The 26,443-nt window shown below is 51.9% G+C and overlaps 1 protein-coding gene across 3 annotated transcripts in view; it reads right to left on the bottom strand.

Annotated features, from left to right (window-relative positions):
• Positions 1-261: 261 nt before the first annotated feature.
• Positions 262-26,443, bottom strand: part of cu (NADP/NADPH phosphatase nocturnin) — a 48,813-nt gene continuing 22,631 nt past the window's right edge. Inside the window, exons 1-5 of one of the 3 annotated variants that reach the window (XM_037232249.1) lie at positions 16,516-16,848; positions 5,400-5,623; positions 4,628-4,749; positions 3,533-3,739; positions 262-1,606 (exon numbers count right to left, since the gene is read on the bottom strand). In XM_037232249.1, the coding sequence (XP_037088144.1) occupies positions 1,124-1,606; positions 3,533-3,739; positions 4,628-4,749; positions 5,400-5,623; positions 16,516-16,673 (1,194 nt within the window). In that variant the 5' untranslated portion in view covers positions 16,674-16,848 and the 3' untranslated portion in view covers positions 262-1,123. Of the gene's footprint in view, positions 1,607-3,532; positions 3,740-4,627; positions 4,750-5,399; positions 5,624-5,916; positions 6,863-16,515; positions 16,849-26,443 lie in introns of those variants that run through there. The other 2 variants (XM_037232250.1, XM_037232251.1) reach the window with 2 other exon arrangements.

Here is a 26,443-nt window from a genome sequence, read left to right as displayed (position 1 = left end):
TGCATAGCACCAAATGCCGTGTACACTGCGTTGCAACACAACTCTGTGACGTCTTTTTCGTCGACTACACTGCACAGCTACGATATAAATAGTTGAACAATATAAATAGGCGCACAGGCGGGTGGTTACAGGACCCCGCCGACTCCCGAGTGTGCCGGACCCCACCAGGCGTGGCGGCTCCGGGCACACCAGGCGCAGCGACGCCACCAGACCCCCGGACTGGGCGCGCGCGGGGCGGGGGCCCGGCCCACCGCGACCCCGGCGGCGCCGCCTCTTCCGGGTCGGCGCGAGAGCGGGCTGCGTCAGGTCGCCGACGGCGAGCGGTGCGGCCGCGCGGCCGCCGCCGACAACACGCCATTGTAATACTGACTGCGGGTGAGCGACTAGGCTTGGTTGGTCGACAATGCCCCGGCGCCCCGCCGCGACGGCGCTGCAGAATCAGATAGGTGGCGTCTTTGAGGGGCCGAACCGGCGCGGCTGCGTAACAAAAGCGGTGCGCGAACGCGCGTGCGGGTCGCAGCCGGGCCACCTGACAGCACTGTTGTACTCTGAAGTGGTGTGGGACAATGCCAGCTAGAACCGAACGAAGCTACACAAAGCCTCTCAACAGATTCTCGTGATGCGGTTCGCGGTAACCGTAAGACGTAATGCGAACCTCCGAATACACACACATACCATACCGATACCATACCGATACGAGTCCACAGGCATGCTAGCATAAATAAGGCATCCGCTCATAATTTACATGTCATACGCACACACGCACACTGCATCGAAACGTGCACCTCCTGAGCTTATGTCGTTGCTTAGATGGTTACACAAAAGTCAAACCGCTGCTCATAAAAAGATTCGCCCGACGAGGCCTCGAATACGATGCCAAAAACCTGGTTAACTCTTCTGATAAGAAGACAAAAAGCTACGTTTTCAGTCACATTTTCACACCGCACAAACGGACAGAGACCATGAAAAGACCACAAAGAAGCGGGCATCACCATCGTGAAATACTCAGATCAAATCGCACAAGAGCAGAAAGCATACGAATCCAACACTGCCATCCACGGGCTGAATGCCTCAGCGAACACCCGTCTTCGGCGAGAAGGGTTGACATTGGGCGTCAGGCCGGCTAGGAGGGCAGCAGGCTGACGTCGGCCACCAGCGAGAAGTGGTCGCTGGGGTAGGTGAGGCAGGGTGCCCGGCTCTCACCCAGCCGCTGGCCGCTAGGGGGCGGCAGCAGCGCGTCCACGCTGAACCGGCCGCGCGACAGGAACACGTAGTCGAGGGTCTGACGCACCTCGCCCGTGGCGCGGATCTTCCAGGTGGTGTAGGTGGCCTCGGCGCCGGTGGCCTGGCGCTGCGCCGACGTCAGCGCCGGCCATGCCTCCTCCGTCATCGCACTGTACACCGGCTCCGACGGCTCGGCGTTGAAGTCGCCGCAGACGACGACCGGCCGCTCGCCGCAGTGCGCCGCCACGAACGCCATCAGGTCCTTGCCCTGCTCGCTGCGGATGGCGCTGAGCAGGGCGCCGGAGCGCGCCTTCAGGTGCGTGGTGACGGCGCACAGCTCCTGGCCCGAGCGGCGGTCGCGGAGGATCGCGAGCACCACCACCTGCCGGCGGGCGGCGGTGTTAGGCGACGATGCAGACCACGAGCGCGGGATGGGTCCCAGAGCCGGGATCGTCGCGGGACGGCGTCAGTGACTGATCCCATACCGAAGAGCTCAAATACAGCGAGACAAAAGGAAGGATCAGGTAGTCCGGCTGTGACAGGCTCAGACGCGCGGCCAGCTGAGCAGCACTCCCAGACAACCCCAACATGCACATGCGGCTCCGCTCGCCAGGTTTTCCAGTATTCCAGACATAAGGCCAGTGAAGGGCTCAATTTCCGCCAGAGTCTGAACCTACCACCCACCGCCAGAGGTTTTCTAACTCCGCGGTCACTGATACTCTCTTACCTTACCCCTCCTCCCCCCCCCCCCCAGACTTGTGTTCGACCCAATGCTTTAAGCTGGCTCAGGATCGGCTTACAGATTTTGGGATCCGATTCAATTCATGGCTAATAGCCGTTCCATTTTGTTTTAAATTCAGCTAAGCTTAGACTGATCACGTCCGTTATTTGGTTCATGATTCACGTAATTGTGAAATCAAAGATCTGATTAAGTTCCGGCTAAATGTTTTATGACTCACGAGCTATTTGACTAATTCATGCGTATATATATATATATATATATATATATATATATATATAAATCATGACAGGAAAGATAGACACAAATGGCCTGGAAGCAAGTTTGTAGCTTGAACCCACCAAAAGCAGTGCAGCAAACAACACCTTCCCTGTAACCTGTTGCCAACTAGCTATCGCATGTCTTAGCTCTAGGCTAGTACAATGTTCCGGACAGCTATGATCCGGACCCATTAGTTAAATGGAATGCGATGCAGACTTGCTGTCTATTTCATATAGCATAAGCAATAACATGCTTACAGCAGTTCAAGTAGTGAATGGGGGGAGGGGGGTCAGGTGTGAATCAGTTAACTGTTGTAATAATTGACAATTAAAAATATGACCCGCCCTTGGATTGCATGGGAAGCATACAACCTTTCACTGATTTTAGCATAGGATATAGGAGCATAACGCGCCTGTGTCATGTAATATCCTTTGGTACCTGGCTGAGGGTTGGCAAACTTCAGGATCCGAACAAACAAGACTGTGCTTGCTGCTTATAAATCACAATAACAAATGTTGAGCTAAGATTGTAAGAAGCTTTTTAGTTATTGCTGCGTGCTGTCTATTTTAATGTTCTTAACTATTTTGCTGCTTTCTTTGGGGCGTATTCTGCTTCCTCATGCTACCACTTTAATTTGATCCATATGGATCACTGACACGAAATTGTGGCCAATGATCGGCTCGCAATTCAGCTGATGCGATTTACAAAGGACGTGATTCAGTCTACGGCTTGAACCGGCATTTTTCCTGACGAGCCGACTCAGCTCGCGGCTCACCCCAAAACGGTCGGCTCGTGGGCCGATTCAAGATTCAGCCTGAGCCGAGCACAAGTCTGCCCTACCCCCCTTCCCCTCCCCCACAACACGCTGTTCCGAACGCATTACAAACGCTCGCCATACACCAGTGTGCATCTGCAAACAGGGTTTGTTCGCAGCCGCTCCACCCGCCCGTGCCCCGCGCGTCCGACACCGTTCGCTGACGTCTCACCTGATTGTTCTCCACCTTCTAGACCTCGGCCAACACCGTTCGTTGACGTCTCACCTGGTTGCTCTGCACCTTCCAGACCTCGATCGACACCGTTCGCTGACGTCTCACCTGGTTGCTCTGCACCTTCCAGACCTCGACCGACACCGTTCGCTGACGTCTCACCTGATTGCTCTGCACCTTCCAGACCTCGAAGGCACCGTTCGCTGGCGTCTCCCCTGATTGCTCTCCATCTTCTAGACCTCCAAGGCACCGTTCGCTGGCGTCTCACCTGGTTGCTCTGCACCTTCCAGACCTCGGCCAACACCGTTCGCTGACGTCTCACCTGATTGCTCTGCACCTTCCAGACCTCGATGACGCGCGTCTCGGCCTTGACCAGCTCAAAGCGCTCGGTGTTGAAGAAGAGCGCGCATCCGTCCGGCCCGTTGTTGCCCTTGATATAGATGCAGGGGGAGTCCGGCTTGGGAAAGAATATACCCGAGTAGCCCATAGTGCCGAGCGCCTTCTGGAAGAACTTGAAGTGATCGATCTCCTGTGAAACAGACGCGCTGCAGTCAACAGCCAAATTATCACCAAATAAGAGGATGCTTATGGGGCAGTCACTTGGAGATGCCAACTGGGATTGGGTTGAATGCGGTTGAATGCGGTTCCGGTTGAATGCGTGCAAAAAATAAGATATAATCACCAGATTCTTTTGTCATCTCTCTTTTTCCAAGTTCATTATCATGTCAATCTCATTCATCACATCATTCATCATCTCATTCATCACAGTATAGTCGTGGCGTTTAGGGTTTTTGTGGTTGAAAAACTGTTTCATGGAATAAAAATGTTTGAGTGTTCAACAAAAATACCAACTGATCTCTTTTCCATAAAATAAATCCATTGAAGCTTCACCATCAGCACAGAAGTCAGCATTTCCAACAAAATTATGCATTTATTGGGAAGCAGAACATTTCTCCGATGGGAGTGATAAATTATTATCCGCAGTTTCTCCATAGTCTATCCAAAGAATTCGCATATGATAGCATCATCATAACCAGTCCCAGCAAGGCTATGCCACAAGTTGTAAAAGTAGACAGGGCAAGCCACGAAGCCACCTCAGACCTTTGTCCATCACCATGACCTCGTCAAAGAATAAGGAAATTTCCAGCCACACATCGTGCTTGCGGCGTTGTGATGCTATTCGCTGCATCACGAACAATGGAAACCCCACGCATATGTTGCAAATGTGCGACTTCAAAGTGAGGTGGTCACTCTTCAATCGTCCAACATTGCATCCCCGTGTTTCCGTTATTTTGCAAACCAGCTAAACCAGTCACCTCCTAAGAAAACAACGGTATCCGGACGCGATGCCGGGCAGACCGATGGCGTCCGCCGCCCGAGTCGGCCGCTCGGCGGCGCGCCAGGCCCCGACACCCACCTGGAGACAGAGGACGTCGGGCGCGTAGTGGCTGACCTCCTCCGCGAGACGGTAGCGGCGCGTGCACCACTCCAGCGCGCTGGCCGGGCACTGGGTGAAGTTGTCGTTGTGCACGCCCAGTGCTGCGAACGGACGCGACGACTCCGGTTAGATGTGCCAATCAGGAGGTTTATTGTTCCCATAATGGGGTAACCAAAGGGAAGGGTGATCTGTTAGCTCCAGCTTCTGGGGAATATCTGGCATAAGATCATGGTGCCTGGCATGGGAATGGTAGCAAAATCACTGTGGATTGAACAATGCTTGGTAAATTGAGCTACCTTACCAAACTATGGAGTAGGACCATTAAGCTTGGGATTCTGTCATATGCTACACATGATTTGAGCATGACATTTTCTGAGGACCATGGATATAAAGGCTACATGCAAGGCATCATGTATGAAGAATTACCAGTTACAAGTGAAATGGAAATATGACCTGCTTCCATGTGGGCTTATCTCAAATTAGCAGCACTGACCAATGGACTGACTTTGTGCTAGGCAGCTTATAAAACCTGCTGTGAACCAAACTTGAGTGAATCAATGGTGATACTTTGTAAAAATTATAAAATTGTTTGGGAAGTCTTGCATCAACACCCGACAACCTAAAAAACAGACTGCCAAAGAGAAAGACACATGTCACAATATGAAAGGGTGTAGAGGCTGTACCCAGATGGTTTGACTTTGACTGTTCCCATCAGCTAAGCACAACATACAAAAACCTGACCACAGCTTACTTTGTGACAGGGCATTCCACTGCATGATGCGGATCTGGTTGTGGTCATCAGTTGGCTGGTTGTAAACTATGAAGTCACGTGTTAAGAGCTGTGGCTGGCCAGCCAGCTGCTGCTGACAATGCTGTTCCATTTCCTGTGGTGACATATGTGCCACTGGGAAGGTAACATCATCATCTTCACTGTCCGGGTTCAGAATTTTTGGAGCTGACGTGAAACTACCCATCCTGAGGGCAAAATAAAACACATTAAATTATGAAACACTGAAAACTGTATGTATTATGACATGCTTTGTCATCTTTGCAGCCACAAACAGTCCAATCACATTATCATATACCACAACTGGATCACAAACATCAACATAAAATGGATAACAATTGAGCTTTGTTCACGCAAAGGACTGTTTCTTTAGGTCCAAACCTTGGCGGGTGTTAGGTCTAACTTCAGAAAATGAAAACAATGCAAAATCTAAACAGACACATCACATCTCATGAGCAAATTGGGCGTGTCCGCCATTCACCTTCCAAACATGAACGACGCAACCGCGTGGCAATATTCTGTTCCTTAAACACGGAATCCAGTACCCTCACGCATAACCTTCCGTCGAAATTAGGTCATTTGCTGTTAATGCAGCAAGCGCACAGCTAAAGCCCACCACCCATCCCCGTGGCACCATGCAGAGTCCGACGAACGTGAGGCAGGCAATCCCCGAGACCCCAGGGCAAGTCCGGACGAGCACACGATGGTTTATTTACAGCTGCTGTGGTTTATCGGGCCGTGGATATCTTACAGCTTGCGTCAGCAGTTGTAGCGAAAGCGCCATGAATGGCTGCACAAGGAATTCTCGGCCTATTGCACTACAGAGAGTGAGGGCTACCAAATTTTTAAAGATGGTTTCGTGAACACGGAATGGGTAGGCATGGAAAACTCGTGCTTTTGAATACGCATTTCAGATGTATGCTTGCGATAACCTGCCTTAGTGTTAATCACGATAATGTAAGTTTAATATTGGGATTCGATGAACTGCGGGAAAGATGACTGCAACTCCCCAACCCCCTTTCATCTCAGTCAAAACTCTCTCTCCTGATAAGCCCTGGTAGAAGCATGTCGGATGAAGGGCAGACGTGCCTGTGAGGAAGTGGAGGGATGCGTTAAATTGATCGTTGCATCAGGTTTTGCAACAACTACATATCTAGCAGCGATGAGGGCTATTCCAGAGCCTTGTGCCGGCGCTACACGAATATCGATCTAAACGCACCGGATCCAGTACCGTTGTACAACCGGTCGTCCGGCTAATGGCCCGGCAAAACACGAACACGAAACGAAGTGAAAACCCCTATTTGTCGAGTCTGTTAGCAAATAATGGAAAGTGCCGACGCTAGCCTGCTGCTAGCCTCGATTTTTGCATGACCGCACTCACCTTGTGAGGCATTGGGAAAGTTTACGTTTTGCGAGCGTCCTTCTGTGCACCTCTTCCCAAAACGGTAAGTCCATTTCTTGTCCCAAACGGCCCGCAAGAAAGAGTCCAGCTAGACCCGCTGGTTGAAGACGCATTCGACACCTGAGAATGCCCCAACAGGTGCCTAGCTTGAGGACGCGGGCTGAGGTGGCCAGGGCGACACCCTTCCGCTGGGCAGGCAGGCGGCACAGTGCGGCGCACAGAAGCGTGCACGCCACGTGCCATCGGCGGAATCTGCAGCGGGCCCTTGCCAGTTGTTCGAATTGGGGAGGGTCGGCGGGCCCTGACCCGGGTTCGGGGGTCAAGACCCAGACCCTTTGTCACTGTGTTGTTCCCGCGCGCCGCGTCGCTCAATGTTGTTCGAAGCGAGGCTCGGCGGTCACCTGTGACCGCGATTCGCAGTGCTCCACCTGTCAGCGCCATCAGCAGCGAACAGCAGCGAACGAACCCACTCGGTTTTGCGCGCGACTTGCTTGAGCCTTGGAGTGGCTGACAACGGGACAGCCTCTGCAGAGCAAGCTTCGTCAGAAAGAAAGCCGCGGTCCAACAGACTGGAAATTACCACGTGGATGACTTCTGTATCGCTGACGTCACAGTTGTATTTCACGCAGCGGGCGCACAAACCCCTGCAGCTTTCTGCGCGTGCGAGCTCAGTGACGATGAAATGCAGGGCGCTAGACCACAGAGCACTAGAATGAGATGCGCCTGCGATCCGTGACGAGTATCCCTCGGTCTCACGTGACAGCTGACACACGACCCCCGCGACAGGTGTTCTGCCTTTTCTGCTTACACCAAAAAACCGCATTTTCCCCAAATCTGGTCTTAGGATCTCATGGGGTTCTGGAATTCCGCCCTGCGATAGGCTCCTCTGATTTGCCGCGCATCGCATGTTTCGCTGCTGGTCCCAACTTTCGCCCACGCCAGTCGCCTTTAGCATCCCTTGGTGCGTTAGGCATGGGGTGGTGCATGATGCCCTGGTTAGACAATCAATATTGTCTGTAGATAGATACTGTCACAGTTCATATGGATGTGGTTGCGCCATCAGCGTCAGCTGCTGGGCCCGGTTAAGTTTTGTACAGTTCAGGCGAGAGAACTGGCGAACTTTGTGCTATACCCCGTGCGTTTCTTATGCCATGCTTCGCTTAGCACCTGTCAAATGCTCATTTGAATTATATTGACTACCTTAAAGTAATATACGGTTGAGTAATTCGGTAAGACATATGTTGAATGAATTTTCGGTCAAGGCTCTTGCTCACGGAGAAGAAATGTACAATGTTTGTACATTACACCACAGTATAAAAATGTATACATTGTATTTATACGTTTGGACACAGCACAGTCTGTGACAACAAATGTAATAAATATGCATATTGATTAACGACGAAACCGTGACTCATTATTGTACGGAGATGATTTCGATTAAACACTTAGCACGCCCACTTCGTATCTGCACAAGTACTGAGGCAGGTTAGAGTTTGTCCGATATTGGTAAAACGTTGTTGTAAATGAATGCATCGATGACGGCATCAGCGAAAATAAAGTTTCAGCTGTTCTATGCGCAAAGAAGGCACTGCTACTCGTCCTCTCGCATGCTGCCCTGAGGACAAAATTGTACCGATCTGGGGCGCACAGCTGCTCCATGTCTGCAACTGTGCTCTGAGTCAACTGACCAGTTTATGGAGCCTGCCCGTTGTTAACCAAGCGTTCGTTGGCGTTTACCAAACGCAATGTTCAAGCCCCAGCTGAAAACAGCTTCAGAATCACATCACTCCATTTCTCAGATTCAGACCTATGTCACAAACTGCATGACGCGTTGATCAGCGGGAACGGCGGTATATTGCTGACCTTGATGACGTCACTGCAGCCCTCTGATATGACACCAAAGCGGCATAGCTGCTCTCAGCTATGCTTCGGGCAGCAATGTTTACCTCGGTCATTTCATCGGACAACAGTGACGTCGTCTGCTCTAAAAATACACCGCTGTCGCCCCTGATCGATACATCAGTCATGTGATGTCGTTGCCGAATCGCCTGGCGTATCCTATGACGCTGGCCTGTGACGCGTGCCTTTAATATAAGCAGTTGAGTAAGGTGCCTTGAAAGCTCAGATACATCGGTCGGCAAACTTGATTCGCAAGGAGCAAGCGGAGACGAAATGTGGGTGCGCCTTGCCGACGCCGCTCTAGATCTTATGATGCGAAGCACCGACTTGACTAAGCAAGTCGGTGCTTTGTGTATCGCCGTACACTGTTGAGGATATCATTTTAACGGCCTATTATGGTGCCGAATACAGTTTAAAATTTTGAAGGTTCACACACACACAAGAACAGAATCTTTTAGCCGGCTTCGTGACAGATCTTTGTACTGACTTGGCCTAATCTAAATGAATATGCTGCGTTTTATCAGCTGTCGCTAATCGCTTGCAGTCAAAAACTATATTTGGAAAACACAAATATTCACTTGGCATGTTGGATAGCGTCGGGCGCCAATTCAAGAAAGCCCCAAGCCATGCAAGCACTACGACGAAAGTGAAGGCGAAGTTCAAGTAAGCAATGGCCCTCGTGGCCTAGACACGTGGAGGGTTTCATTGTTTTTTTTCTGATGTTACGTTTTTGCAGGGTACCTTAAAACAGCGTGATTTTACAGATTATTTGACACAGCTGATGATGAATGGACAACAGATGATTTGAGTAAATGGGTGAGTTGAAGCGAACGAGAGATGGTCAGAGCTGTGTGGTCATAGTCCATCGCTTGCACTTGCACTTAACAGCCGTAATGTTTAATCGAGAAATCAATACATTTACATGTTTGGGCATTACTGCGGATTACGCCCTAGCACTATAAAGAACACCGGCTTTTGGTTTGGCACACCGTCGACGCCTGTAAATGCGGCGGCTTGGCATTCACAGCACCATGCGACACTCACACTTCACTCGCATTCACACCGCGACGCGACGCTTCAGCATTTGGGGCAGCTCAGCAACACCACATGAATAACATGTGACAAAATAACACATTCATCGTCATTCTTCGTGATTGATTCATTTCCAGATTTTGCGCTGCTTCTATCAATATTTGTCACTCCATCAACACGAGACTTCATTAGAGACGTTCGAAAGAAGGCGCAAAATTGGACGTTGTCTCATCAGTTTCCAGCAGGTGGCTGTATTGGCGGACCCCTGGGTACTGTCATGGCCTGGTGAGCCACAGACACTGTCCAGCAGGTGGCTGTGTTGGCGGACTCCTGGGTACTGTCATGGCCTGGTGAGCCACAGACACTGTCCAGCAGGTGGCTGTATTGGCGGACCCCCGGGTACTGTCATGACCTGGTGAGCCACAGACACTGTCCAGCAGGTGGCTGTATTGGCGGACTCCTGGGTACTGTCATGACCTGGTGAGCCACAGACACTGTCCAGCAGGTGGCTGTATTGGCGGACTCCTGGGTACTATCATGACCTGGTGAGCCACAGACACTGTCCAGCAGGTGGCTGTATTGGCGGACTCCTGGGTACTGTCATGACCTGGTGAGCCACAGACACTGTCCAGCAGGTGGCTGTATTGGCGAACCCCTGGGTACTATCATGGCCTGGTGAGCCACAGACACTGTCCAGCAGGTGGCTGTATTGGCGAACCCCTGGGTACTATCATGACCTGGTGAGCCACAGACACTGTCCAGCAGGTGGCTGTATTGGCGAACCCCTGGGTACTATCATGACCTGGTGAGCCACAGACACTGTCCAGCAGGTGGCTGTATTGGCGGACTCCTGGGTACTATCATGACCTGGTGAGCCACAGACACTGTCCAGCAGGTGGCTGTATTGGCGGACCCCTGGGTGCTGTCATGACCTGGTGAGCCACAGACACTGTCCAGCAGGTGGCTGTGTTGGCGGACTCCTGGGTACTATCATGACCTGGTGAGCCACAGACACTGTCCAGCAGGTGGCTGTATTGGCGGACCCCTGGGTGCTGTCATGACCTGGTGAGCCACAGACACTGTCCAGCAGGTGGCTGTGTTGGCGGACCCCTGGGTACTATCATGACCTGGTGAGCCACAGACACTGTCCAGCAGGTGGCTGTATTGGCGGACCCCCGGGTACTGTCATGACCTGGTGAGCCACAGACACTGTCCAGCAGGTGGCTGTATTGGCGGACTCCTGGGTACTGTCATGACCTGGTGAGCCACAGACACTGTCCAGCAGGTGGCTGTATTGGCGGACCCCTGGGTACTGTCATGACCTGGTGAGCCACAGACACTGTCCAGCAGGTGGCTGTATTGGCGGACCCCTGGGTACTGTCATGACCTGGTGAGCCACAGACACTGTCCAGCAGGTGGCTGTATTGGCGGACCCCTGGGTACTGTCATGACCTGGTGAGCCACAGACACTGTCCAGCAGGTGGCTGTATTGGCGGACCCCTGGGTACTGTCATGACCTGGTGAGCCACAGACACTGTCCAGCAGGTGGCTGTATTGGCGGACTCCTGGGTACTGTCATGACCTGGTGAGCCACAGACACTGTCCAGCAGGTGGCTGTATTGGCGAACCCCCGGGTACTGTCATGGCCTGGTGAGCCACAGACACTGTCCAGCAGGTGGCTGTATTGGCGGACTCCTGGGTACTGTCATGACCTGGTGAGCCACAGACACTGTCCAGCAGGTGGCTGTATTGGCGGACTCCCGGGTACTGTCATGACCTGGTGAGCCACAGACACTGTCCAGCAGGTGGCTGTATTGGCGGACCCCCGGGTACTGTCATGACCTGGTGAGCCACAGACACTGTCCAGCAGGTGGCTGTATTGGCGGACCCCTGGGTACTGTCATGACCTGGTGAGCCACAGACACTGTCCAGCAGGTGGCTGTGTTGGCGGACCATTGGGTACTGTCATGGCCTGGTGAGCCACAGACACTGTGCTGCCCGTCCAGTTAAACAAAGAGCCGACCAACACTAGTTCCGCAGATTTTTTTACTACTTTTAGCACGAGCAATACTAGAACCCTGACGTGGTAACCCAGAGCTTGCGATTCAGACACTTGAGTATCGTATGCACATAGGCCTACGGTCGGAGTGAGGTCGTGGAGTTTTCAGGTCTAAATCGAGTTGTTTTGATCATATGCTTGCTACGATATTTAAGTGTACTAATTCAGGTGCGGTAGACAACGGGCGGGCAGGGAGGCAGACAGCCTTTCTCAAATTTGATAAAAAACAGCCTTAACCCTGCGACGCTGTACAGAAAGACATGCTTTGTAACCCGACCTCTTTTTATCAAAGACTTTCTACCGGCACTGTACGGATATAGATAGAAATACTGCTGAATTCAAATGCTTAGTGCGAGGCAATCTGTCATTGACAGACGTCATAAAATGAGTATATCATTGGTTTGAACAAGTTTGACTTAAGCTGAAGACATGTCATTGGACCGCTCTGCATTGAAAAGTATGGCAGGGCATGATGTGACATGGCATGATGTAGCGGGGTATGATATGGCGGGGCATGGTGCGGCAGGGGACGATGTGGCTGGCATAAATACACGTCAGGTTTATCTGACGGCAAAACGTGCCAGGCAGCAGGCGGTGTCAATAACACACCATGGTCGATAACAGCCAGCTGGCCGTCCCGAGAGCTGCATTGCCGTGCATTGCCCGTGCATTGCCCCGTGCATTGCCCGTGCATTGCCCGTGCTGCGTAACGCCGGAACGCTCCATCTTGTCTCAGTTTACTCATCCTGGATCGCTGTCACAGGTGGAGAAGGTGCGAGCCAACTGTGTTTGCACTTTTGAATCTACAAGGAAAATTTTGATAGCGTGAGAAATAGTTATTTGCTTTTATTCATGAGTTAAGGCACGGCTCCCGAAGCCGCCCACGAACGCAAGAACATGGCAGCAAAGTCCCTTGTAATTTGTGCGCGGGCGCTAAACATGCACATCCGCTACCTAAACACATGAAAAGGAAAATATTATCATGCGATTGTTAGTCATGCCCGTGGGGTTTCCAAGCCCGACGGACTTCATTCCGTGTATTTTTAAGGCATGATCTACTTGCCAGCAAATCCCACCTGTTATCAACTCCCTCATCCTACGCTGCAAAAGGCCGCTAATGGTGCGCTGTGGTATAATTCGGCATACTAGCTTGACGACGCATAGAGCGGCAGAAGAATGCTACATCATACTCTTAACGTCGTGTTAAGTTTAAGAACCGGTTGAGCACCTTCTTTTGGCAATTCGGCTTTTGGCACCATCTTATTAGATTCTATCTTACTATTAGATCTACCACAATTAGAATAGGCGGAAAGAATATATATGGTGTCTCATGCATCAAGGATGCGTATTCTTACCACTACCACAGCCCATGGACTAGATCCAAGCGACGGAGGGTCATAAAGGATATTGTGAAATGACTGCAGATATATTTTACTGGCATCCACAAAGCTGCACGCACTCAAACGGAACCTCCACCTAAAAATATATATTTCCGAACTTAGCGGGGCGAATTACGAGATAAGTCCGTCACAGATAGACACCGTCGTCAAGGAAACAGATTCCACCGCTGCAATCGGAAAGCGGTCTATCCAGCAACGGAGGCGTAAGAGGCAACGAGCATGACTGGACACATTTTGCCGTGATATCCACGAGGCCACTATGCAAAGGAAGCGATTTCACGGATGATGTGACGTTGTACAGTGAGGGTTGAATGTTGGGACATACTGTATAATTAGTTACAGCCAGGCTCTGGTAGCTGCCATGGTTCAGGCTCCGAAACAGCCGCAGAGGATGTACTGCGCCAGATACACAAATTGAATAATTTACGGAGCTATATCGCGGCGGCTTGTCTGCAAAGCGCAGCAGTGCAGATGAGCTTTGTGCGCAGAACGCTGATCCTTGTTCTTGTCCTTTTTTGAAAGTTCTTGATTAGGTGCGGTCTTGTTTGTGACTGGCTTCCACAAGTCTTTCCACGTCAAATATTGTAACTGTTGGCTCACTGAACCCATTGGGCTGCTCAAGTGAAAATAGAGTATTTCGTTCATACCGCTGGGTTGTTTGGCAGATGCTTTTTTGCGGGCAGATAAATTATGATTGCTGTCAAGTGTTTCAGACTAAGCGTTGGTTTCTGTTTACATACCCGTTAGATATTCATTATTGGTTAGGTAAATGAGAGTCAAATCAAAATTCGGTCCAGATTCTATGTTTGGCATGTGTCAATGCGAGCCGCTTTCAATCCGGTGGAGCGGATCAATTGGAGGACAACACCGCAGGACTAATCCAGTCCGCTGCGGGCTTCAACAAAGACGTTTCAGGTTTTCAGGGCCTCTTCTTTCGATAGTCTTGAATTATGAGAAAGTTTTCAACTCGATGGGCTGTCCTGGTCCGGCCGTCAAGCTCGTCACCAGACAACACATTTGAAATCACCGACGGCGGTTCCGTACCGTTTCATGTTTAGATAACACTGATTAACATCCGGCTATCATACTTTATTTTATCAGGTGTGGTTTTCATCAGGATGACAGTATGGCCGACTTCTATCGTTCACTGTTCGACTGTCATGGGAAAGATCAAATTTGCCAGTTCGGAGAACGCCGTACAGCACGGTTTGAGACCAGACTCAGATTTGGACCGGGGTTCCAGAGTCACATCGAAATGACATCAGCATAATTAAACTAACAATGTGCGGTCGCAACAGCACAAATACGTGTCACCGCCCCGAGCAGGTCATGCGCATTCGAGCACGAACCAAGGGTTCGCTAGTTTGAGGGCGCTTTAAAGGATTAACACGAGGTATCGGCGATCGAGGCGGACTCCGCCATGACGAATTGCTTGATGTATTCAAATGTGACGCCTACAAGCTACTCAGCCGGCTCAGCACCGTTCCGCCTACGGTGGTACCAGCATCCGGTCCGGACAACGATCAATGGGCCATCTGGCAACAACACCGCGAGTGCAAGTCACTGGAATCCAAACCGAGGGAGGCAGGACAGGGAAAAGCAAACAGCCGTGCGGCCCAGCACACTGCGACCAGTGGCCGTCTGATGTAGCTTTGGTTTCTGTCCGGCTCCGGTCACCTCACAATCACTGCAAAAGTCACTCAGTGCGAGGCTGTCGCCTTGGCCGGCGAAGAAGACCGGACCGGCTTGGTGCATCAGAGGTCCATTTCAAGGCGATGATGTTTATGAATTAGCGCGTGAAAGCAACACCAATTATTTTGCTGTCTCACTGATGAAAGATTGTTTGGACTTTCGTCCTCGTCTGATGTGTCAGTATGTACACTGTATGTATACACGATACAAATGTGATTGCACATACTCACACTAAACGAGGACAATAATCTGAGCAAATGTTTCATCGGTGGGACCAATACCTCGTATCAATCCTTCCATGAAACTGTGATTTGTTGTCCGCTTAACTGTTATGAAAGACCGACATTGCTGGAGGTCATGCCCACTCACATGGGCTCCTAAGAAGTCTAGCTCCGGTTCCTTGGGTTCCCATCATGTCTTTATATGCTGATGACATCGTCTCTGTCATTGGCCCTCCGCTCGACATGCGGGACATCTTGCGGGTTTGTTGTTCGCTTCTAAGCTATTTAGGTTCACGTGAAGGCATTGCAAACTTAAATGACGTCACACGTGTTACGTTCACAAACATGAAGGTCAGCTGACTTAGAAAAGAGCGTCAAGGACTGCTTAGAGTAGGACTGACTACAAACCAGTACCTTGCACCAAATCCACTTACAGTTCCCTGCGCCATATCTAACCACTATGGAGCTTTTTAAGCGGATCAAATACGGATCAGTCATTCACGCACACGTCTGTGCACGTACACTCCTTAGTCGAAGACCGTGATCTAGAGATGGCGAGTCGTTTACGTGGGTAGGATCAGGTCTCATAGCCAAAAGAGACAGGTACCAATTTCTTATCATTCGCGCTTACGTGGGCACAGTACTGACTGGATCTCTTTCGGTTCTTCGCGCAAAATGCGGTGAGACCGTGGGGCAATTCGTGCCAAATTTGCACTGCGTTGGTTGAGTGTTACCCACCATGGTTACCACGGTGCGAATTAAGATGTCATTTGCAGTATTTTCGTTGATGGAAGGCTTCAACGTTGACTGAGAACCATCACGTTGACAGCTGTATTGTGCAAACCGCCTTTGCAGGCTCCGCTCGCTTAAATGTCGCAAATAACATGTTGCAACAAACATTATCCAGACCATCCAAGATGATGTCGAGGGTTTTGACCAACTTTGTGTTCACCGTATCCATCTGGCCCAATGTGAATTCCGCAATTCAAGGACCGCCTGACGACCCGAGCACGCGCGCAACGTAGGAATGAACCAGTGCAGACAAACGAGATCGGAAGCAAACGCCATGTATGGACGGTGAACGCCGACGCCGGCGAGGACACCAGCCAGGACAGGCGCGTGCTGGCGGCGGTGCGCTGGTCGGCGCTTGGTCAGCGCGCGCTAGCCGTTAGCCAGGACAGGCGCACGCTGGCGGCGGTGCGCTGGTCGGCGCTTGGTCAGCGCGCGCTAGCCGTCAGCCAGGCCAGGCGCGTGCTGGCGGCGGTGCGCTGGTCGGCGCTTGGTCAGCGCGCGCTAGCCGTTAGCCAGGACAGGCGCGTGCTGGCGGCGGTGCGCTGGTCGGCGCTTGGTCAGCGCGCGCCAGCCGCTGGCTCACCTGACGATGTAGAGCAGCAGCTGCTTGGGTGGGATGTAAGCGGCCTTGTCGTCGCCGCCGAGCACGGCACTTGGGTGCTGGCGTCTGCTCATCGACTGTTTGGCCAGCTGCTCGGCCACCGCTAGCGACTCGCGCAGCTCCGACAGGTTCATCGTCATGTTGGCGCTGGCCCGCGCCGGGCCACCGGGCCCTCCGCCCTGCCGCCCCTCAAACTTCAGTGCAGCCGGCGTCCTTGTCCTGGCTGTGCAGTCAGCGCTGGCTCTGCGGTCCTGCGATGCTGCTGCGAGTACGGTGCGATCTCGCGATGTCTTGGCACTGAACTAAGCCAGTGGCGCCGAGATGGAGGGCTTATAAGGCGGCGGCCGGCGCCGCCCCGTCTCCGCCAGCCGAAGGTCTCCAGGCGGCGCATAGCCCCTCCCCCATCCCCGCTTCAGCGCTCCGGTCGCCGCGGGCCGCTCCGGGAACACGACGGGAGTGTCCGTCCGCTGCCCCGTCGAAAGACGATCCGACCACTTGGTGCCTCCGCCCTCCTCCCCCTCCCCCCTTCCCTTCCCGTCCCCCTCTCCAAACCGGTTGGCTTTGAAGGAGCGAAATAAAAAGACATGTCAATAGTGTGGTCATCACTTCCGTTCCAACAAAATAGCGCACAGCGGCGCTAAACTCCTTGCTAATCTCTTCATCTTTCCATCGCTTCCCACAATTCCGTGCTATTTCCGGTCCGCCCAAGCGCCGTGGCAAGGATGGGTGAATTCAGCTTTAACCGATTCACTGCTGCGGCCATTTGGGCAAGCTCGTGTGTTCCCTGTCGCAGATTTGTGTCCTGAGGTGAGCCCTCTTTTCACCCGTCACTACCTGATGTATCACTGGTCGTGTTTGGGGTTCTCTCCGGTAATTACGGAGGTCCCTTGCCCCGTCACCCGGCCCGAGCTCAGCGGTAGGTAAGCAAGGGGTTCACACTTGGCATCCGTTTCGAGGGCACTGAGCGCCGGCCAGCGGGGCCGGCTGTCCAGGCGGGCCGGCTGTCCAGGCGGGCCGGCTGTCCAGGCTGGCCGGCTGTCCAGGCGGGCAGGCTGTCCAGGTGGGCCGGCCGTCCAAGTGGGCCGGCTGTCCAGGCGGGCCGGCTGTCCAGGCGGGCCGGCTGTCCAGGTGGGCAGGCTGTCCAGGCTGGCCGGCTGTCCAGGCGGGCGGGCCGTCCAGGTGGGCTGGCTGTCCACGCTGGCCGGCTGTCCAGGCTGGGCCAGCCGTCCAGACGGGCCGGCCGCAGCCATGAAACGTCTTTATGAAGGGCTCTTCTTCTTGTGTGATTTATCGACGAGTGTATGAGTGTCTTTGTTGAGTATTATAGAGTGTTTTAAATAATACCGTGTTTGGACATTGGCTCGGCCTCTAGATAGTTTCTTTCCTGTTGGGGAATAGCATATAAATCACAATAGACAGCATGGTAGCATTTCACCCAGGGGTGTGTTTTCCTATTCAGCTGTCGTGGAGGGGGGGGGGGGCGGGGGGGCAGCACTCCAGCTCCGACAGCTTGGGCTTCAGCTTCCCGACTTTGAGAAGAAAATGGGTGAAATCTGGAGAAACCCCTTTGTTGCCCTTCTTTGAGAATCAAGTTTGTCATTTTTAATGTTTAGGCCCCCGTCTCCCCCCCCCAAATGATTTCGCGAAACCACATCCCTGACTTCGCCGAAATAAAAGCACATCTCGCTTATACTTTGTTGGTCACAACCTGGAACTCACGAATAATCCTAAAATATTGTGACACAAACACAACAATGAACGGTTCTTCCCGACGGCATTCTAATCCGGAGGGAAATCCGAACCGCCCAAATCTGCACTCATTTGTCGTCAACAGCTTTGGCCAGATGGTGTGTAACTCATACATCAGTATAAGCTGCATTCGCACTCGTATCAAGCAAAGCCTACCCTAAAACTAACATCACTTGTACTATCCTGCACCACATGACATAGGACGCTGAAAATTGTGTGTCCTCATTTTGATTTCCGAACGCAAAGATTTGCTATAAAATCAGTATGTAATGACACTACTTATTGTATAGCGTCTGAATTTGCCAAACCGTTCATTTGACTACACGCGTGCTTGATGTATTACTAACTAGTTCATTTAGACCCAAGCCTACGGAGATGCTGGGTCTTCAGGCTTATAATCGGTGTGCGATGTCGCATATCAAGTTGCAGCTTTAGATGCGATGAGGCTGAATGTACTGTACACAGCGCATGTTAAACTTCGGGCGCGATGTAAAAACCCAAGTGCACATTGTACACACCACCACATTCACCTACTCTCCACGACACTCCTAGCATCCGCGTCCATGTATTCGCCGCCGCCAGCGGGCCTGACCACCCACCCTAATCCGAGGGTCAGGCCAATTGGTCCGTCAGGTTTCACCCCCACCACATGGGGCCGCTTTCGAGCCAATCAGGCGACGAAAAATGACTAACTCCAACAGCCAACACACAGCATTCCAAGCAACCAAAAACGGTTAAATCGACAGCAAATCGGCAATGGGCCTCCCGCGGCTCTGTCGGGCTTGCGTTGGTGGATAGAAAGATAAGACTCGAAGCGCCTCTGGACCCCTCTCCAATCCTGCACAGTTTCCTGCGCTCCTAACTTCTAGTTCTCCTCACTCTTAAAACCCCTAACTGGTCTCCGGCTGGTTGTTTTCAACACTTCTAAAAGAAGTGCTTCATAATTATATATATATATATATATATATATATATATATGTATTCCTGTATATATATATATATACCTGTATATATATATATATATATATATATATATATATATATATGTATATATATATATGTATATATATGTATATATATATTCCTGTGTGTTTTTTCTTATTAAATATGACCTTCGCATTAGCAACCTTCCCGGTGCATCGTTCGAGGTTCCGTGATTGTATCTGTACAAGGACACTCAAGTGAAATGCTTCTGATCGGCCCCCCTGACCCAGTGTCGCCGAGAGCGTCCACAGGATGTTTCAGCTCTATCGGATGCCTGCATATTAGCATGTTGCAAAGTCCAGCTCACCTACAGGATGCCGTGCTTAGACAGGCCCCAGCCGTCTTCCGCGGCGACCGGCAGCGTCTGAAGGTCGAGCCGCCTCACGGCCGTCGAAGCCGGACCGCACCAGGCACTGAGTCTCACACGGCGGGGCGGGAGCATGTCGGCACCGACGCCTATCTGCGCGTGGGAATCGAGGGGCGCTGATACGGAGATTGATAGAGCCCCTAGGTACCGATAGGGCCTGCGAACCGACGCGGTCCACCGGCTGCCGTATTTGTACCGATAGGGCCTGCGAACCGACGCGGCCCACCGGCTGCTGTATTTGTACCGATAGGGCCTGCGAACCGACGCGGCCCACCGGCTGCTGTATTTGGCGCGGCGGCCTCACAGCTGTCCAGAGCACCGAGCAATAACCAGATGTGGCTGCACACCGGCATGACTGGCACATCAGCAGGACTTCATCTTCGGTAGCTGGGATATGCACGTGCGGCGCGAAGGTCCGGTGTCCGCGGCTATCCATGGCGAGATCAGCGTACGGCGCGGGCAGCGGCCGCTGAGCCCGCACGCGAATCACACGGATGTAACTCGCCGCGAGATGCATAACGGACCACATACATTTATCAGTATATCCATACCCATAACAGCCAAGGATTCCGCTCCGAAAACGAGCAGGAGGTTCACAGCTTGCGAATGTTCTTATCGTGGAAACGGGGATTCCAACCCTGAAAATCAGGATTTGTTGGCAGAAACATTGGTTGATTCCTGAAAGGCACCACTATGATTTGCGACTAAATGCGCTCGAAGATGTTCTTGGTTCAGTTGTTAAACAAACTAAATTAAGCAGTTACATGTCCATGCGTTTTGGACTGTGTTGACCAGCTTGTGCTTTATTAAGATATACCCAATTTTTATTACTTTTTTATATTTACAAACCTGACATTCGTTGAAGTGTCGAAAACCATTGATGGCATGTCTGACGTGTTCTCGTTTTGACCACCGCTGCCCCAAATACGATTGTTTTCATGTTTGCAGCGTAGCCACGAGTCACGAACTGAACAGTGTGTTTTTGTACCGATAATTGTCTTTACCCAGCTTCGTACCCTAGTAGCACACTCTTTTCACACAAAGGCACTATTTTCCTTTCCCACAACTAATCAGAGCATCCATCATCGCATACAGGAGTAAGTGGTCGCACACGAGACATATAGGAAGCGCTTCACATCCGGCTTTGAGATTCACCAATTTCACATCGATCGATGGTCACAAAGGAATTTTACTCGTGAAGCTCACGTGACGATTAGCACGGCCGTGTGAGTGGGAACAGAGGCTCACGTGACGATCAGCACGGCCGTGTGAGTGGGAACAGAGGCTCACGTGGCGATCAGCACGGCCGTGTGAGTGGGAACAGAGCTTCACGTGACGATCAGCACGGCCGTGTGAGTGGGAACAGAGGCTCACGTGACGATCAGCACGGCCGTGTGAGTGGGAATAGAGCCTCACGTGACGATCAGCACGGCCGTGTGAGTGGGAACAGAGGCTCACGTGGCGATCAGCACGGCCGTGTGAGTGGGAACAGAGGCTCACGTGACGATCAGCACGGCCGTGTGAGTGGGAATAGAGCCTCACGTGACGATCAGCACGGCCGTGTGAGTGGGAACAGAGGCTCACGTGGCGATCAGCACGGCCGTGTGAGTGGGAACAGAGGCTCACGTGACGATCAGCACGGCCGTGTGAGTGGGAACAGAGGCTCACGTGACGATCAGCACGGCCGTGTGAGTGGGAACAGAGGCAACACATCGGATCAAGCAAGCGGCACAAGACCGCATCTATTGTCTCAACAACAAATGGCATGGCTGCAGTAGCGAGCCCAGCGAACCAGGGACGGGCGCCGAATGCTGCCGGATGTCGTCCCCGGTCTAAACAGTCTAACCACCCGTCAGCGACTGTAATGTTCAAGACCACCTCGAGGCGATCCCGAAGCCTTGAAACGGCCCCGGATCCGCGAGGCAACAGGCGGCCAGGAAGAGCCCGCCGTGACCGCGTTCGATGGATCCCACCGACGCTTCCCCGTTCACACAGTTCACACAGTTCACACATCGTTGCGTGTTGGCCCGGCGCGCATGACAATGGAAAGGGCCATTGAGCCGTCAAGTGCAGAAGTGAAGCCATCCGAGAGGCCGTAAGCTCATACGAGGCATGCATGCTTTGATAAGCACTGTACCGCGTCATGCACCACTAGCAACCATACTGCTGACGGCGGTAACGCGGTTTTTATTCGCCAATCTCATGTGTTTGGTTAACTGGTTAACTGGTTAATTGGCACTGTTAGAATAAGTATTTGAGCTGATACGTACACAAATGATTTATCCTATAAGGCAGATCAATTGCTCCATTGCATGATCAATAAAACTGCTACAATAGTTGCTAGAATATCTGACACCGACTCAGCTCATCCCTATACCACATGAGCTAAAATGTAAGGCTATGAACTACACAACGGTTGAGACTGTATTGCTACACAGTGTACTAAATGCCAAGATCACGGCGCGGTGGGTGCCTCGCCTGCAAGAGACGATTCGCTGCAAAACTACTCGAACGAATCACCCACCCGCATGATATCTACTCTAACGAATCATCCATCTGCATGAGAGTCCATCCATCAAAACATCGTTTTGAAAAGCCGCTTACGGTAGCCAGCAATTTCCTGTAGCGGCGAGCCATCCAAAGACAAAATGAAGCAAAACACATTCACACTACATCGCTGTGAAATGCTAGGCACGTCCGAAAACAATTCATTTACAACCCACCAACGTCACAGGCCACCATGCCGGACCTGAACCCGCAAACCAAACCAGTGCTATACGTGCTGCATCATCTCAAAGCCGCACGTAAATCCCTGTAGCGGCTTCAAAGACCATGTCGTGACCAGGCGCCGCGAGTGAGACGGTCATGCGGGCGTTATCTCGGACACGTAGTTCGTTTTCGCCGGCTTCGTGGCACAGCACCACACTGAGAGACATTTGTGCTGAGCCTCATCAGGTTCAATCGTCAAGCTTGACTTATTTGTTGCGCATGCTTTGCTCACCGGTTGAAGACAGCGTGGTGCGATCGAAAGCACGAAGGGTGCGGTTAGATAGGTGGGCACAATTCAGGGCAGGTTCCATAACTGTGCGATCCTTTCGCCAGGCCAATATTCGTAGACTGCACCGAAGTTTTACACACTTCAAGGTCCTTGGCTACGATAGGCTTCGAATTAGGCGACTGCTTTGCAATAAGCCGAGGGGACGGGGCTTTTGGGTTTGGGTTTTGGCCCCCCCCCCCCCCTCCTGGAGGTGGCGGACCCACTGCGGTATAAGGTCGCAGTGCTTTTTGGCAGATTAAGACGCCGTAGTAGGGCTTTAAAACATGGAAAAGTGTCTTAGAGGCATCGCAATGGGATACCGAGCATAAAAACGTCTCTCAGAGAAAGAAGGCAGGGCCACTACAGCGACGAAGTGGGACAACCTGGACCGAAAGGACCCCCCTTGCCTCGATTTGGTCCCGTGCTAGGCCAAATCCTGGCCACGCCACTGCGGACATTATCTCACATCTGCTTGGGAATCAGAGGCGGATGAGGCGTTTTCCTGCGGTGAAGTGCCCGTGCCCCAGTCTCACTCTGCGTAAACTGTATTTGCTTGGGCCGGTACCTAGTGCAATCCTTTTTTATATTTTATTAGGGTTTGGTCCTGCCCTTTGGATTGGATGGGTTTCAGGATCAACGCCCACGCTAAGCACTGCTCGCTGTGTGAGCCCTGAATCGTGTATCCGATGCCGAGATATCGGGTCAACGGCGGAATTCCGCGGTGAAAGTCTAACGTGCCTCAATGCCCGGCACGGTCCGTCCTGCCTTCTGACGTCACCTGCCCTTTAGCGCAACCGCTGCCACCGGCTGCCACTGGCCATCCAGCCAAGGTCAGAGACAAATAGAAAACGTCTAAAGGGACTCGAACCCAACCCGCCAATGGCGGGTGAATGAGAAGATGGGAGCTTTGCACAACTGAGCAATCAAGACAGGAAAATTCGTCGACACTCGCTAGTATGTAGCTTGTTAAGAAGGCAGCCTATCGGCCTCCTCGGAACAAGACGCGGGCCTACTTCGATCGAGCACCTTCCGGGCATGTAGTCAGGGCCAGTTCGCCGCGCGCGCAGCCCGGCCGCCGGACCCGTGGCCAGTGCGACGTCAAGACCACTGCGCGTTTCCGCCCGTACCCCGTCACGCCGCGTGCGCCCTGCAGGATGTGTGACGTCACGCGCTCTAACCGCCTGCGCACGGGAACGGCAGCACTTCCCGCTTTTCCCTGCCGTCCCCGAGAGGGTCTCGGAGCCCTGCTGTGCGTAGAGGAGACGGGCCCTGCCTCTTCCATGTCATTGGGGCTTTACGACGCACTCGGCTGCAGAGGCTATATGGCGCCGCCTGCCTCTCATCCTGGCAGGCAGGACGGGCAACGCGGGGAATCGACCCCCCCCCCCCCCCCACCTGTTTTCCCAGACGCGCAGTGGTTAACGCTGATGCGTTAACCGCTACGCTACCGCCCCCCCCCCCTTACCACGCCCAGCCAGCAGTCAGTCATCCGTGTGACGTGACGTCACGAGTGGACAGCGGGCGTGACGCGTGGTGACGGAGGCCGCCCGCAGCCCGGCCGCGGTGGCAGGGCCGGAGCGCCGAGTCGTGCCGCAGCGCTACGCTGAAGACACTCTTGAACTTGACCGCAGCACTGCCGGGAGCGGTTGTAACCGCTACTCGCAAGACAACGTCAGGAAACGCCGAACTTCAGAGAATGAAACGTTGCGCCACAGTTGATAGGAGGCTGAAAGCTGGAAGGAAAGTGGAGCTGCGCAACTTTCCTGAATGAAGCATTTCAACACAGTTGATGGAAAGCTGAAGGCTGGAAAGAAAGCGGAGCTGCGCAACTTCCAAGAACGAAATATTTCAACATTGGTAAAACGCTGTCTGTTGACAACCTGATAAGGTTACACCAATGGGACTCCTACGCTTTACCCCCCATATGTTCGTAACGCGTAGACCTGCCGCTTTAAAAGCACGGCTTGGATGACCTGCACGAACCGTTATCATTTTTGATGAGCTGGCAAAGTGCTTCTGAAGAATGTTTCCAATGGAATCCTACAGGGTATAGGGTACAGGGTACGAGAGTCGATAGTGACATAGTGACAATAGTCGCCAGTGCTCAGGTAATTAAGTAAATCAGAAATGTGGAGGATTAGGTTGCATGTCTTCCCCCCGGTCCCTCTCATCCGAGCGCAGCATATTCGTGAAGACAATGTTTTTGTTGGCAAACATGTCATGCTAATCACGGGTCATCCAATGAATACGTGCTGTTGATATTTGTTTAGCAAATGGAGCAATCCCACTCAGAGGTCAAAATGTAACTGGATAGAGGCGTTGGTATATAGGCGCATCTGAATTGAAATATAAAGCCTTTTTGGAGAATTCGTCCACTCAAGCTCTAAAACTGTATTGGAAAGAGGGGTTTTTGACGTTTTGTCCATGCTAGTGGACTGAACTCGGCCATCACCAGTTAAAATGAGTGGTTAGTTTGCATACGTTCCAGTCACGTTCCACAACGTTCTGAGTTGTGGCTGCTTGGCTGATTTGCTAAGCAGTGTGGTGGCATGTAACAGCTCATCCCAATAAAAGAAAACAGCCCTAGACCACATCGCAGGCATCTTATCCGCCACACACTCTCGGGCCATGGCCTAATGTGCTGGGGATGAGAGCTCATCTGAAGGTGCGTGGCAAAAACCGAAATAGTTCATTGCAGCGAATTCAGGCGTTCGTTTGGGTAGAAGGTGCTGGGCCGTCCACAGTTGAAACAAAAACAATTTTTGGTAGAACATGGAAGTTGTGCGTGCAGCTTATTGAATACATCTACGAGTTGTCTCAAGGGCTCTATCAAATGACCGTGGCAGCTTATGGAGAGAAATTTTAAGCTGTCAAGTCCTTGATGCTTTAGAACGCACTCAACTGCAGAGACTATATGGCTTCGTCCGCCTCTCACCCTGGCAGGAAAGACGGGTAGCGTGGACTAAGTTTCTTGTTCTGTCGGAAATGAATTAGGATAATAAGTGATAATATATATATATATATATATATATATATATATATATTAAGTGCCAATAGTATGCCAACACAAAGCAAAGCAGGATGTTGCTTTGCAGCCATGTCGGCGTACATTCGGATGGCATCACAAGTGCTTGCTGATCCAAGATCGCTCATTTCAGTGACTGTCTTTGGAGCAGACCTGAGAGCCTATCCCTCTACAGGGAATGTTTCGCATTTGCAGATATTCAAGCAAGCATCAGACATGATGAAAAAAGCTCCCTTAGAACTATCTGTAAAAGTTTAAGTGAAAAGTACTGCTCTAGGCAACGCAATTTCTCTATTTCGTAACACAACCCTCAACACATCGCCGTTAAATTACGTCATCGTACCTTGCACAACATTGATTGAGAGCCAATTGTCGGCCACGATATCTGGGAATCGTGTCCACGAACGTCAGATATGAACGGCTTGGCAATCATTTTCTGGCCATGATTGCCGTATGACCAATGGAATGACAGAAATTACATGGCGTTATTAAGACATCATGAATGCCTGCCTGGACCTTGAAAAAGTCTGCCCATCCTCGCAGGCGTGTTGCGCAATAACTCAAGGGTTTTGGGTTTTGAGAAGGGCAGGGCTTGTGAGCCGCATCGAAAGACATTCTTTGAGACGGCTATTTCAGTTTAAAACATCTAACAAATGTGCAACACTACCTTTAAGCGTGCTGATTGCTAATGAACAGATGGTGTTTGCAGTAACAGCTGATGTCATAAATACCTGGCGTGCTTGGCGAG

The sequence above is a fragment of the Pollicipes pollicipes genome, unplaced genomic scaffold (genome assembly GCF_011947565.3).
Source record: "Pollicipes pollicipes isolate AB1234 unplaced genomic scaffold, Ppol_2.1 Scaffold_6686;HRSCAF=7923_pilon_pilon_pilon, whole genome shotgun sequence".
NCBI lineage: Eukaryota > Metazoa > Arthropoda > Thecostraca > Pollicipedomorpha > Pollicipedidae > Pollicipes > Pollicipes pollicipes.
This window is presented reverse-complemented; position numbering and strand designations above follow the sequence as displayed.